General features: G+C 49.4%; 1 protein-coding gene across 1 annotated transcript in view; it reads left to right on the forward strand.

Moving 5' to 3' along the window:
* Positions 1-14,787, forward strand: part of SHB (SH2 domain containing adaptor protein B) — a 136,113-nt gene that overhangs the window by 75,278 nt on the left and 46,048 nt on the right. Inside the window, exon 3 of the mRNA XM_047831086.1 lies at positions 13,261-13,476. Within this exon, the coding sequence (XP_047687042.1) occupies positions 13,261-13,476 (216 nt within the window). The remainder of the gene's footprint in view (positions 1-13,260; positions 13,477-14,787) is intronic.

A 14,787-nucleotide genomic window follows, 5' to 3' on the forward strand; every position in this document is an offset into this window, starting at 1 on the left:
TGAAAGAGAGAGACACAGAGTGCGAACAGGGGAGGGGCAGAGAGAGAGGGAGACACAGAATCCGAAGCAGACTTCAGGCTCTGAGCTGTCAGCACAGAGCCCGATGTGGGGCTTGAACTCACGGACTGTAAGATCATGACCTGAGCTGAAGTTGGACGGACGCTTAATCGACTAAGCCACCCAGGCGCCCTGAAACTTCTTTTTGAAGTTTTTTTCTATTTTTTTTAATGTTCATTTTTTTAAGAGAGGGAGAGAGAGCACACATGCAGGTAGGGGAAGTGCAGAAAGAGAAAGAGGGGGACAGAGGATCCTAAGTGGGCTCTGTGCAGACAGCAGCAAGCCCAATGGGGGGCTTGAACTCACACACTATGAAACCATGACCTGAGCCAAAGTTGGACACTCAACCAACTGAGCCACCCTGGCACCCCCAATCTTTAAAAAATTTTAAATTTAAAATGTTTTATTACATTAAAAAAATACATGCTCTGTGCAAGAAGATTCAACATGCAGCAGCTTAGAGGAAGTGAAAGGTGAAATCTCTCTCCAGAGATAAGGATTGTTAATAATTTGTTGTGTAGTCATTTGGCCTTTGCCCATTTGCTTTACAGAACTACACATCTCCACATATTACAAGCTTGTTTTCTACATAAACCCTCTCCTACTAAACATCCTTCTGCGTCACAGACCTTATCCAAGGTTGTCCGTTCTTTTGAATGCTTCTATACTGTGACTCTGGCACACTGTATTCGTCATTTCCCCTATTTGTAGACTTGTAACTTGTTTTCAGTTTTTCTTTCTTACATTCGGAAGCAACCATCCATGTGCATATACTTCTTTGCGCGAGGTTCTGGGCATTTCTATAGGATCGATATACAGAAGTGGAACTTGAAGCCGTAATATTTAATTTTTGTTAGGTCCACCAATTGTATCTCCATTCCAGGGCCATTTCAAGTTCTGCTCCTTCCACCAGTCTATGAATAACGTTCCCTTCCTCGGGTAGACAAATATTTTTTTCTGTGCTAATTTCTGCATTCACAAAAGGCTCTTTGTTTCTGTTCCTTCGACCAGTATTTACAGAGCATCTGCAGAGCCAGGTTCTGTGCTAGGAGCAGGGGATGTGTCTGGATGGATTGGAGTTGAACTTGGCCCTCAGAAGCTGTGGTGATGGGGCAGCTGGGTGGCTCAGTCAGCTGAGCATCTGACTTCGGCTCAGGTCATGATCTCAAAATTTGTGAGTTCAAGCCCCACATGAGTCTTGCTGCTCTCAGCTCAGAACCTGGAGCCTGCTTCAGATTCTATGTCTCGCCCTTTCTCTGCCTACCCCCCCCCCGCACCCCCCAACTTGTGCTCTTTCTCAAAAATAAATTAATAAACATTAAAAAGAAGCAGCAGCAGCAGCTGGAGTGAGCCTGGGAGCTGAGCGTGCAAATGGCTAGAGGCATGGTAGAGAGGCCCAGGTCCCTGGGCTGACTGCGAACATTGAAGAGGCGGGCAGCAGGGGGTGGTAAGAGATGTCAGGACACCTTCCCTGCTTCTTGAAGGGAAGTTCTAGTGAGGGTGTTGGCTTCATGCTTTAGCTGTTGCACCACCACTGGCATGCACTGGCACCCACTGACAGGGTTCGGTACACGGTGTCCCAAACTGAACAGAAACCTGGGACTTGGGGCCTGCGTACCATGGAGGGAGCCAGGTAGAAGAGGCAGCAGTGGTGAGGTGGCTGTCTCCACCAAGAATCTCGAGGTGCCTTTGCTTTCGTGTTCTAGATGTTGATGACACCTTTCGCATGGTATGGAGTCTCTCTAGGACACCTTTTTAGGGTCCTGAGGAGCGGCTGTTCTTGTGTTTCCCAGCACAAAAACATATATTGTCCAGATGTTTCTTTCCAAATACTTCTTGAGATGGTTGTGCGGATGGTGTTATCTGTAATAGCTGCTGATGGGAAATTGCTGCTTGAAGGTAATTCTGAACAGTGGCAGTTTTCAGGTTCCTAATTCTTGTGCGTAGCACCACCCACACATCTTCCCCTTCCCCACTCTTCCTTCAAATTAAACAAAAACAACTTCATTGGGTTTTTGTGCTGTGACGCCAAGAAATACAAGATGTGACAGTAAAGTTGGAAAAACCAGTCAGGTGGGAATTGTGCCGATTTCTCACTCTGACTTTGGCAAAAACCTTTCCATTCTGGGTTTACCATTTGCTCTGTTACGCGGGGGCCCTGTTACATGCTGGCTCCGCCTATAGGATCTGTCTGCAGTCCAATGATTATAAGAATCAGATAACACAGAGGGCTCTGATGACCAGAAAGTACTGTATGGAAGGAGGGAGTCTTGCTGTTGTTGGTCTTTGTATTAAGTTTGGGTTGGTCCTTGGCAGATGGTCACTCCTGAATCAGGTAGGGACACCTGCCAAAACTCCCGGTCTTGTGGTCCAGGGTTCTCATTGTATATTGTAGTTGAATTGTTGAGGAATTTGTTGTAAGTTAGTTAGGATGCCAAGTCAGGGACCCCACACACTGGTAGGATGGGTACTCTTGTATATGTCCCCTTCTCCTTCACATGCAGAAGCCACAGCACTGGAACAGGACGCATGTGTGAACATCCACTCTTATAGAAGCAGATTGAGAGACTATGGAGCCAAAAAGTCATCCAAAGCCTCTGCTTCACCCCCTCCTGCCTTACCTGGAGGAATCTTAGCCCCCATGGATCAGGCAGCCAGCCAGGGTCACACAGCTGGTGAGCGGAGGGCGAGGCTGGTCCCAGGCCGGCCGCCTCATCATCACCATCCAGAAGGCTTTGGTTGTCTACAAGTCCCCAGGGGGATTAGTCCCTCTTGAAGCAGTTCCAGATTGAGGAGGGCCGGGGCAGAGAGCTTGCCAGATCTCAGCAAGTTGCTTCCGGCCAAGCAGCTGCACTAGGCACAAGGCACAATGCCAGCAACACCCCTCAGCATGAGGCAGTGACCCGACAATTGGCTTCAGGGCTGCCATCACCACCAGATGGGTCTGGGTGAGATTTGCCCAATTTAGCTGCAAACCTGGCATGGGGCAAGGGTGCTATCAGGTAGAGCTGGAGGGAAGAGTGGTGCCTGGAAGAAGTCCCTGGCTCTGCCCTGGGAGGCTGGCACCCTGTACCTGATGCCAGTTTGTAATCCCTTGTTTAGGGCCAGCCAGACCGGAACCAGCAGCATGTGTTGATCAACCCACTAAAGATTAGAATGCACTGGAACAACTCTCTAATGGGCATTTCTCTTCCTCATGACACCTCCCTGTGCTTTCTTCCCAAAGTGCCTGACCACAATGATTACTTTGGGGACCTATGTGTAGTCCTAGTCAGATAAACCCTGAGATAACCTGAGTCACCCTTCCTAATGAGCAAACCGGCGACCAGGAGGCAGTGACCCACTGGCATCACTTGACACAGTGGAGCCAGGACTCTGCTCTTCTGCTCCTTGCTTCCTTTGCTGACCTGAACTCATTCATGCAATTGTGGTACAGGGAGCATTGACCTGGGTTGGAAAAGCAGTGTAGACATCTGCACGGTTAAGAACATGGGCTTTGGAGCCAGGCTGCCTCCATCACTGGCTTGCTGTGTGAGTGCATTTAAGGTGGTGATGCCATCAGCAACCCCTAGTAGAGCTGTTGCGGGAATTAAGTGGGGAGCCAGATGCAGAGCACTTAGCGTAGCCCCCGCACACAGCGTGCACCCATCACTCAACCATTCTTAGAGTGCATTATTAAGAGTGGAGCCTTTGTGACCATGGCTGAACCACTCAGTTTGTCTGACCTGCAGATTTTTTTTATCAGTCAGGTGAGGAGGGGGCTTGGGTTTGGTCATGGCCCTTCCAAAGCTTGCTCTGTGAGGTTCCGTGAGAATGGGCCGGTGATGCTGCTCAGTGAGGGCTATAACCATGACTGGTCTGTCATGAAAGTCTGTCCCCTGTGGCTTTATCACATTAGTGTGTGGCCAGAGGCCTCTGTGGAAGCCGGGACCACACCGCGCCCAGCAGACTGGAAGATTGCACCAGGGGGGCAACTGGCCCTTTGTACAGTCCATCAGTGCTGGGAGGACACAAGATAGGACTTGCATCTGCCTCTATTTGCTAAGGCCCCAGGTGTTCCCTACAGCACAGGGGTCAGGGGATGCCTGCCCCTCTCAGGATTGACTTGAGGATGCTGGTGCCACCCTGCCCCTTATCCTGATAGAAACACTCACGTTTGGGTTGCTTGCTGGAGTGTGTCTGTCTTTCTGGAACATTGGGCACCTTCTTTCCACTTCTTGAAAGGGTGAAGCCCTAATTGTTTGGAGGGTCAGACCCTCAGATCATCAGCAGCTGATTGCCACACCCTGGTGGTTCCTGTCAGCTTCTGAAAAAGGCATTTTGGGTGAAAGCATAAACCTGATCAGAGCTCCTGATCCACTTTTCCCAGTTTCCTCCCCTTTCAAGTCTGCACCCCTCCTCCCAACCTTCAGGGCCAGCTCCAGTCTCCTTATCCAGCTACTCCGTGTCCCCTCTTCTTCATGAGCACCTAGCCCAAGGCAGCTCACGGTATTTGGTTTTACCTCAGAACCCCTCAGGCTTTCCTCTCTCCATGACTTTGCTGCTGCTTGACTTGTCTGGGTTGCCCTTCTCCTGGTGCCCCTCATCTTTACCTGTCTGTCCTTTCCTTGACTATATTCTACCCAGGGCCCTCCATTCACTGTGTGTGACACAAGGCAGGTCCCTCAGCCTGGAGGGGCCTCCTTGCACTAAGACTTGAGATTCTGTGAAGTGCCACCTCCCCAAAGTTTTTCAAAATCCCTGGGACAGCATTTGCTTTCTGCCTCCACTGAGCTGCCACTGTGTGTACCAGTTTAGGGTACTCGGGGCCAGTCAGAACTGGGTTAGCCCCAGTTAGGCCTCTGAATCTGTCTGAGCCTCAGTTGCTGCACCGTAAAATACAGTAGCACTTGCCTGTCTGTGCCATGGGGATGAGGAATGAAATACAGCCAATACCCAGGTCAGTGCCTGGCATAGGCAGGTGCCCACTAACTTGCAGCTGTTATTAACTCATTGCTTATGGATGTTGGCATCCCGATTCTCCTGCTAAACCATGAGGTCTCTTGGGGGTGGGAGCGTTGTCTAACACCATGTGAGTGCTCAGCGTTTGGCCTGGGGCCCACCTTAGCACACAGTGAGGACTCTGTGGATGCTTGAGAAAGAAAAGCAGGCAGGCTCCTTGATTGCCTGTGAATTGGGGTCTTGCAGTTGACGTGGAATCAGAAAGCTGTCTCTTGAGAAAGTTGCTGCTCTAAATGGAGACTTGTTTATGCACTGCACTGAGTCCAAGGGCAGCCAAGATCCTGGAGCGCAAGTTCGCCTCAGTGAGTCTCCACAGGGGATGGCGACAGAACTCTGGCCTGCAGCCTCTCAGAGGCCTCAGCACACCAGAGCAGTCCCTGGAAGAGTGCAGAGTGACAGGCAGGGCTGATGGACTCGGCCGTAATTGCAGAGAGGGCCTAAGAGCTCTGTAAAGAGACCCACATGGCTTTTTAAATCCTGAGGAGAGCATAATTGGTGTCATCGAGTGTGCGTTCCCATCTCCCCTCTGGTGCCACAGAACAGGGGGGCTCAAGGGAAGACCCCATCACCGCAGATGACGGAGGGAAGGGAGAGCACACTGGGCTCCCTGACTCAGATGTGGGCCTTTCCCTCGCCCTTGGGCTGAGCACAAAATAGCAAGTGGTACAGGTTCTGCCGGGCAGTGACAGGCCCTCTCTGCTCCCTCCAACGTGACCATTGTTCTTGTTCCACACCCCCTGCTTCCGCAGAGCTCACCACCCGCTTCTTGGGTGTTTCTGTGCACGCCTGGAAAAGATGGTAAGAGAACTCCAATTAGTCAGTCTCCTGGCTTCTAGACAGCTCCGGAAACCAGACTAGATAGAGGAGGAGGAGGTGGGGCCTCATCCTTGTGTTGCATTGGGTTTATCTCCAGGCTTTATCTCCGAACCTCCCTGCCCTGCCCTTGCTGGCCCGCAGCGTCCACCCAAGAAGACCCCTGCGGCCTTGGCCTCTGCCTCGGCCTCTAAGGGATACCTGAATTCAGATGTCCGTTGAAGCACCTCAGTCAGGAGTTGGGCCTTTTTCCAGCAAACGTTTTAACAGTTCAGATGGGGATGAATGTCCCCTGTCTTTCCTTTGATGTGGTGCCCTGGAAGTTGGCTGATTTTCAGCTGCATGCCTAATTAGGAACAGCCACCCGCCACTCCTGTGCAGTTCCTCACTCACTCTGTGGTGCTGGGTGTGATTTTAACACCTCAGACCTGACTGAAATAGATGCCCCAGCCTCCAGAAGATTAAGAACTAGACAGTCTGATAAAAGAGATGTCAGGAAGCATCGGGGAAAGGCAGGAGGAGGAGTCCAGCCCAGAAGTGAGAGGACCTCCAGCCTCATCCCTGCTACTTTCTCCCCATCCCCAGCTCTCAGTTTCCCGGATCTGTAAAATGTAGTGACTAGCCTGCTGATCGCTGAGACCTTCGCGTTGCACACAGGAGTTGATCCAGAGCAGGGCTCCCACATGGAGGCATGAGACTGCCAAAGCAGCAGCGAGAATTGGAAGTTTGGGATCCAGAAATGAAAGTAGGTTTAGAGGTTGGTGTTGAAACCCTCCATTGCGAATGCAGGGTTGGCCCGTCAGATTTCCGTGAGCAGACCTTCTGTGGCTCTGGGAGATGAAGGGTCATCTCAGGGCAGGAGGGGGTCTTAGGATGGGGTTCCCAGGAAGCCCAGCAGTGGCAACCAAAACAACAACAACGTCCACAGAGTACTTTCTGTGCATCTGGCACTGTTCTAAACATGGAAGGTATATGAATTCACTTAACTCTCCTAAACGTCCTTCCAAGGTATGTACTGTTGATCCCCCATCCAGAGATTTGGAAACAGTGGCAACTTGCCCTTTTCCTCCGCTGGAGCCAGGCCTTGGGCCCAAGCAGTCTGTCGGAATCCGTGTTTGCAGCCACCACACCGTGCTGCTGAACCTGTCACTCACCTGGACAGGTTTTGCCTCCCTCCAGGTGGATGGTGCAGGGCAGCCCCAGTCAGTGGAAGGTGCATCAATCTCGTAAGGCAGCCCTAAGCTTCCAAGTCTAGTCTGCGCCCATCCTTGGCATCTCAGGCATCGGTCCTGGTGACTTCCAACCCATGTGAGAGAGGTCTGGCAGCACACCCAGGCACGTCCACACTGGCTGAGTAGAGGTTTCTTGGCCTGGGAATGGAGGCCTCTGTGGGCCACATCCCTACTGAGCTCTGCCACCCTGTGATTTGGCATCTGGTGTGGATTCCCAGACAAGCCCAGCTGGGAAAATTAGAGGTGAGGGGCCTGCAGGCCAGCGTCTATCATTTCCAGCTAGGCTTCTGCACGTCTGTGCCAGCCTTTCTCTGCCCAGCTCCACCCTGCCCAGAGGTTCTAAGACACCTCTCCTTAGACACTCTTGGGGGTGCCATCCTGTGGCATTCAAGATCATCCAGAGCCCACTTTCGCCTACCTCCAGCTTCCTCTCCCACCAGGCCCTCTGGACAGCCCACCTTCCCCATGTATTACCTTGTGCGTCCAGCCCCTGTGCCTTTGCTTCACTCCTTCCTCCATCAAATGTCCATTTTCCTCGCCACACCATTGTGCAATGACCTCATGTCTAAATTCCTTAAGCTTTCCCACGTTTCCCCCAACTGCACTGTAGTATTATGTCTGCTCCCTGGTGAGGATCCTGAGCCATCTCTGTGCTGGAAGCTCTGGCCCTCCCTCACCCAGGGCGTCTTGAAGACCAGGATCATGTCTCCATCTGGCTCTTGTGCCAGGCATTCAGTAGATGCCTGGCTGGGTGCACGGAGTGGTGGATGCCAGTGCTGCCAGAGGAGGCTGGGTGCTCCAGGGATGCACACGGATTTCCTCCCCTCCCATCTCCCAGAGACCTCCTTTTCCTGTTCCCGAAGGGAAGGTAAAGAGGTATAGAATAGGTTTCTTTTCTTCTAGTCTTTTGGCTGGTAAAAGGTATTGACCGTAAAGTATGTTGCACATTTGTTTTTCATTTATATGTGTATTTATATGTGTTTTTATTTATATGTGTATCCACCTGCTTTCAAAATATAGATTTGGGGACGCCTAGGTGGCTCAGTCGGTTGAGTGTCCAACTCTTGATTTCAGCTCAGGTCATGATCTCACAGTTTCATGAGCTTGAGCCCTGCATTGGGCTCTGTGCTGACAGCACGGAGACTGCTTGAGAGTCGCTCCCTCTCTCTCTGCTGCTCCCCTGTTTGTGCTCCCTCAGTCTCTCTCAAAATAAATAACTAAACTTGAAAATACAGATTTGAAGTTGTCCATAACTTTCTTAAATGTATATAATGAGGCCATTATAATGAAATCAAAATCCACATTGAAGGAAGGGCGAATGAATGGATACAATATCTAAGATAATGTACTTATTGAAGTCAAGCATCAGAATTAACCCTGAGCTTCCTGGCAGCCAAAACAAAGAAAAGTGGGGGTGGGGGGCTGGGAGGGGGCGGGTGGTGAGAGGGAAGCAGCACAGAACTGGTGAACCCTGGAGCAAAGTGTAGCTTGTTGCTCATGGACTTGGGGAACTCTAAACCCTCATCAGACCCACTCAGGAGATTCTTGGTTTGCACCAAGCTCTGTCCTGGGCCCCTTACTCAAGATAATCCCCTCACCCTTGCTTCTCCGTAGCCACAATCCTTGTGCAGCACGCCCGCCTCCCTCTCCTGGCTCTGTGCCTTTGGTGAGTGTTCCCAGGGTGCCTTCCAGGTCTTAAGTCTCTTAATTCCAGAGAAAGTACTGTTTTATTTGTTTGTTTGTTCTCGTTCTCTTTCTCTTTATGTAGTTCCACTTGAAAACCTTTCTATTCCAGAGATTAACAGAAATCCCCACCTGTCAATTTAATGTTTCTGCTCCCTGCCTAAGAGGCATGAAATCACAGCCTGCCACCAATATTAAAGGTCATTTTCCATGAACTTATAGATGGTGAGGTCCAGATAACTTGTGACTTAAAACATATGGTCCCCTATTAGATCAGTCTCTGGACTATCAGAGGTCGGTCTGGGTAATAAGGAGGATGGGCCTGGTCATTAGGCGGGAGACAGTGACGTCTGGTAAGCTAACCTGATGCAGTGGCCCTTGACTTCTGGAGCCCCTGGCAAGCCTTTCCTGGGAGAGAAGATGCTCTCTAAATGAGCATCTTCTCAGGAAAAGGCAGCTGCTTCCGAAATGCACATAGCTCCTGTAAGCCCATCTTGCTTAAAACTGTATTTACTTTCATGTTCTCCTGTCTTAATTACCTTTTTTCTTTACTGGCATCCTTATTCATTATTTAAAACAACTTTCAAAAATAATTATGCAATAATTCCTTCCTCCATGCACCGTAGCTCTTTACTTTCCTGTATCAGGTTTTCGGCCCTTTATTCATTTGTATCTGTAGTGACAACATTGCTGTCATCAGAGTCTAGATATTGTGGGCAAAGTGTGTGATGACAGTATTCAGCAGTTCCTAAGCAAGGGCTAGAATTCCCTTTGGGGCATTGTTCACAGTGGCCAGGACTTGTTTAGAAAGCCCACATTATACGGTTTGCTCAACATATAAACAATCTTGTATTTTACTTTTTAACTTAGCATAATTTCATGCATGCTTTTCCATGTAGCTACATAATCTTCAGATTTATCATTTTAATGGCTGCTTAATATTCCATCCAGTTAGCGTGCCATAATTTACTTAACTGTTCCCAATTGTTGCAGCCTTAATGAAAATTTGAATTCACCATGTACTACAGGGGGAAGCTGGTTTTAATGATTACCATTATAACATCCCCTGCCCTAACTGCATGCCATTAGTAACCCAGCTTTAGGAAGGCGCAGATGCTTTTGGAACAATAAATTCTGTAGGAGAGGTGTATGCACAAGTCCCTCTGATTTAATAGCTAATCTGTTCACTGCACATGTTTTCCTTTTATGCTGGTGTTTATGTAGAATATCTACCTCTTCTGCATATTGTGTAACACTAAACTACATGCATTTGGCATATTGCTCCCGATACTTTATCACTGCTGTCAGGAACTTCCATAAATTAACAAGAATTTGGGAGTAAGGAGTGGTTTCTGGCTGTCGATTGTCGTTCATTTATCCCACCCACACTCTTTGAAGATCTGTTTGCAGCCAGGCTCTGTCAGGGAGAGAGCAAAGGCACTTCCGATTATTGGAAGCCCACAAATGTGCCTCTGTGAATTGCTTTGTGGTGCCCAAGAGTAAATGGTGATTCTCATGCAAAGTGCTTTGTAAACCGTACAGTGCATTAAATGGTTGCTGGTCTTGCTGATAAAGTAGGGTGAAGAGGAAGGTGGTTTTCCTGGGTCAGTGTCCATCAGCTGTATCCCCAGTGTCCTCAGACCTTGGAAATTTCCAAGGACAGGAGGCTAGACTGCACTTCTCAGAACCAGCGAGAGTGATGATGATGACCCCACAGAACAGATTAGATAGCTTGGTAGGTTCAGTGAGTTTCAGAGTTGTCTATAGTGCCTTACATACAGTTGGTGTTCACTTTAAAGTGACCAAGTCCTACCTTTCTTTCCTTTTTTTTTTTTTTTTAAGTTTATTTATTTTGAGAGAGAGCATGAGCAAGGGAGGGGCAGAGAGAAAGGGAGAGAGAGAATCCCAAGCAGGCTCCATGCTGTCAGCACAGAGCCCAACCCAGGGCTCAAGCTCATGAACTGTGAGATCATGACCTGAGCTGAAATAAAGAGTTGGATGCTTAACCAGCTAAGCCACCTAGGTGCCCCTGAGTCCTACCTTTTATAGCTCTTCTCTTTTCCTCTTCCTCCCCCATAAAAAGAAAAACATCATCCCTAAAACTAATAAACGATCCCAGTTTACTCATGGGACCCAGTAAAGCCATATTTTGCCAAAGTGCAGGACATCTTTTCAGAGAGGACAGGATTTTCAGGGCCCTGAGAAGGTGAGAAGGTTTTTCCATTTTCTTCCTCTCTCCTTGTAAAAAGAGAAAGTGTTTTCCAAAGAAAGTATCTCTGCGCACTGCCTACACCCCCACCAGCTCTCCAGCTCAGGTCCCTTTCCAGCAGAGAGAAAGCAAGCCTTGGGCCAGTACCTACCTACTTGGTTTTGTTCTCATTCATTCTTTTTATGTGTATCAACTATTTCTAGTAAAGGATAATGACTTAAGGATAGTGATGTAAAATTTTTGTAATGAATTTACTAACTCTAAAAAGTGAGGCAGCATAAATAAAAATGGAAAGTAAGAACCCAGGCGGTACCTGCAAACAACAGAATCAACAGCAGTTGGTGTGTGTGTGACTTAATGAAGTCTGGGAAACACTACCGTAATGTTATTTAACGTCAACGCTAACGGCACTGGCGCGGCATCAGCTGGCTTCTGTCGTATCAGGGCATGTGCACACGGAGTTTTGCCATCCCCACGAGCTGGCCCTGGACCATGAAGCCCAGTCTAAAAACAAGCTTTTGCTTAGAAAGGCTGACATCACCATGTGTTTTGTCCACTGCTCTTCAAGGCACATAAGTCCCGTGGGTTTCTACTGTGTCTTTATGCCATCAGAACTCCGATTTGGAGAATGCCTCCAGAGTCCTTTTCAACAGCTCACTCTCAACGATCCTCACCCCTTTTATATCAAGCCTTACCTCTCCCCTCTCATCTCCTTGGACCCAGTGCTCCAGCAAAAGTAGACAGTGAATAGACCAATTCAGCCTTAAATGGAAAGGAAATTCTAACACACACACTACCACGTGGAAGAACCTTATAAACATTATGCTAAGTGAAATAAGCCCGTCACAGATGGGGACAAGTACCATATGACTCCTCTTGTAGTGAAGTATGTAGGGTAGGAGAGTGGTGTCTCCCAGGGGACAGGGAAGGGGAAGTGGGGAGTTCGTGTTTAACTGGGACAGAGTTTCAGTTTGGGAAGATGAAAAGTTCTGGAGATAGATGGCGGTGATGGTCGCACAATGGTGTGGACGTACTTAATGCCACTGAACTGTACCATAAAAATGGTTAAAATGGCAAAGTTATGTTATGTGTGTCTTTTACCACATGAAACAGAAAGGCAGTGAGCGGTCTTCTCCAGCCACACTGCCTTGCCTCAACATGGTCCGACCGCAGGGAACGCTGACCCTCCTGTTTTCACTTCCCTTGTCATTCTCCCCCCCTGCCTCGCCCCTCACAGGCCCTGCACTGAGCCCTTCGCTACAGAGAATTATGGTGATTTAGATGCGTATGTCTACCTCTTCTGGAAGCAATGGGCTTCCTGAGAACAGCCTCTCGAGCAAACCCTCCCTTCCCTGTGTCCCATGCAGGCCCTTCACACAGGGGGGTCTAGGATCAAAGCAGGTGAAGTGTCACTGTTTGGCTCAGAAGCACCTGATTCTGGCATCCTAGCATCCATCTTCGAGCCACCACCGGCCTCTCAGAAATGAGCAGCTGACATGGATGCCCCTGTCTGGGGCCTGATCTAGACAGGCAGTCACCCCTCAGCCCACAGAGGGCCAGGCCTTGGCCTCCCTTCCAGAAGATTTGGAGCACCCCCGCCGCCCCACTTATTCAGAAGTGAAGCTGGGGGTGCTTGGGTGGCTCAGTCAATTAAGCGTCCAGCTCTTGATTTCAGCTCAGATCATGATCTTGTGGTCCCTGAGTTCGAACCCCACGTGAGGGCTTGTGATTCTCTCCCTCTCCCTCTCTCTCTCTCTCTGCCTTTGCCTCACTCGCACACACTCGCCTGCTCTTTCTCTCTCTCTTTCAAAAATAAAGGAGTGAAGCTAGATGTCTGCTCTCAAGTCCCTCGGATGTGCTAGTGTGTTAGACTAGTCCTAGTGGGGAGGCCTTCTACTCATCTGTAAAGTGAGGGGGTGAGGGCTCTTTGTGATATCAGAACACACCTGGAACATCATGTGCACATCTGGGCCTGTCCTCACAGACTACAGTGCACAACCAGATGGCCACAGTGAGCCTTCTGGTTCCGTCATTAGGTCCAAGAGCCTGAGATCTTTGTAAGGAAACTTTGCCCTGTCAGAGCAGAGACACTGCGTTCAAGGGGTGGGGAGGAACAGGTAAGCGCAGTAACAGGCCTGTTGCTGTGCAGTCCTCACCTCCTTGGCTGGGACTGAATTCCCGTGGGTGTCGCCTGACAGATCCCAGATGAGGAAGTAAGTTTCCGCACATCCATTACATCCCTGCCTCCTTCCTTGTTGCTTGCAGAATTTCAGAGGCAAGAAAGTGTCCGGTCCCAGCACAAAGGCATCCAGTTATATGACACCCCTTATGAACCTGAGGGCCAAAGTGTCGACTCGGACTCAGAGAGCACGGTCAGCCCCCGACTACGGGAGAGCAAGCTGCCCCAGGACGACGACAGGCCTGCCGACGAGTACGACCAGCCATGGGAGTGGAACCGGGTCACCATCCCAGCTCTGGCAGGTAAGGAGCCGGTGGCCCCGCTCAGAGGGCGCTGCTGACCCATGCTCAGTAGTCACCTTTGGTAAAGAGCGTACATGCACTAGTCCCTTTTGCTCAGGTAAACCCACAGGGCTTCGTTTGATGGTCCGGCTGGGCCCCTCAAAGATGATGAGGGTCCTAGAGAGAAGGGAGGCCAGGTCAGGCCAAAGGGAAATCCTAAGTCTGGCCTCCAGGCCCTCCGTTCCAGTCTTTCCTAGTCTTCACAGACGGCTCTGATGATTTCATTGTCTGACTGTGTTGGTAGTGCTCTAGTTCACTGAAGCCAAGATTTCAGAAGGAATTTTCTTATAAACTAAAAGAAAACCAACTGCAAAGCGGTTCCCACTGAGCCTGAGGGAGCCCAGTGCTTCTGTCTATTTGTGTGGATGTGATAGGCCTGGTATACCTAGGGCCACCACGTTTCCTGTTCCAGCTTTGGCATGAAACCATTCATAGAGCATAGGCATGGGCACATCCTGACCTCAAGCTGGCTCTCGCCCTGGCCGAGAATGTCAGGTGCCCCCCATCTGCCTCACTCTGAGACTGGTTCTCTAGAATCTGGGTATCTGTCACAGCACTAAAACTCCTCTCCCACAGCCTTTTGGAAAGCTGCCTGCTACATGTGTCACAGGTCTTAAGTTTATGTGCTCACCCTCTGATTCTAATCCCAGCCTATTGGATCCATGCCAGGGTTATGATATAAAATTCAGAAAAGGCATTGTTTATGATCATGAAAGGTGGGAAACAACCTGAATGTCCAGCAAACAGGGATTGATTCAGTGGAATACTGTACAGGCGCTAGCAAGTGATATTGACAAAGAGTTTATAACAACACAGGAAAAATGCTTATGTTTAATGTTAAGAGGTGGAAAGCCAGATGCAAAAAATTTCTTATGCATCTTAGAGTTTAGGCATGTGAAAAAAGGGACATTGAATGACTCATTTAATTCTTGCCACACTGAAGGTCAAAAGGGGGGGGGAGGGTGGTTTTAATTTTTAATTTAAGATTCATTTTTGCCTGAAATCTCTCTTTTTCATAACCAGCTGGACACTTCTTTTCTAGTCCCCAGCAGCGAGGCCTCGGCCCTACCCCTATCCTGAACAACAATTGATGTTCTAGCTGCTCAAGCACATACTACTCACAGTTCCCCGGATGTAGTGTGCATCGTGCAAATTCTATTCCTTCTGCCTAAGTGCCCTTTACTGCCATGGAAAAAATCTTGTGCCTCCTTCCAGGCCCAGCTCACACATTGCCATCTCTGTGAGCCCTTCCTGGGACATAGCTGTGCATCC

The sequence above is a fragment of the Prionailurus viverrinus genome, chromosome D4 (genome assembly GCF_022837055.1).
Source record: "Prionailurus viverrinus isolate Anna chromosome D4, UM_Priviv_1.0, whole genome shotgun sequence".
In the NCBI taxonomy this organism is placed as follows: Eukaryota; Metazoa; Chordata; class Mammalia; order Carnivora; family Felidae; genus Prionailurus; species Prionailurus viverrinus.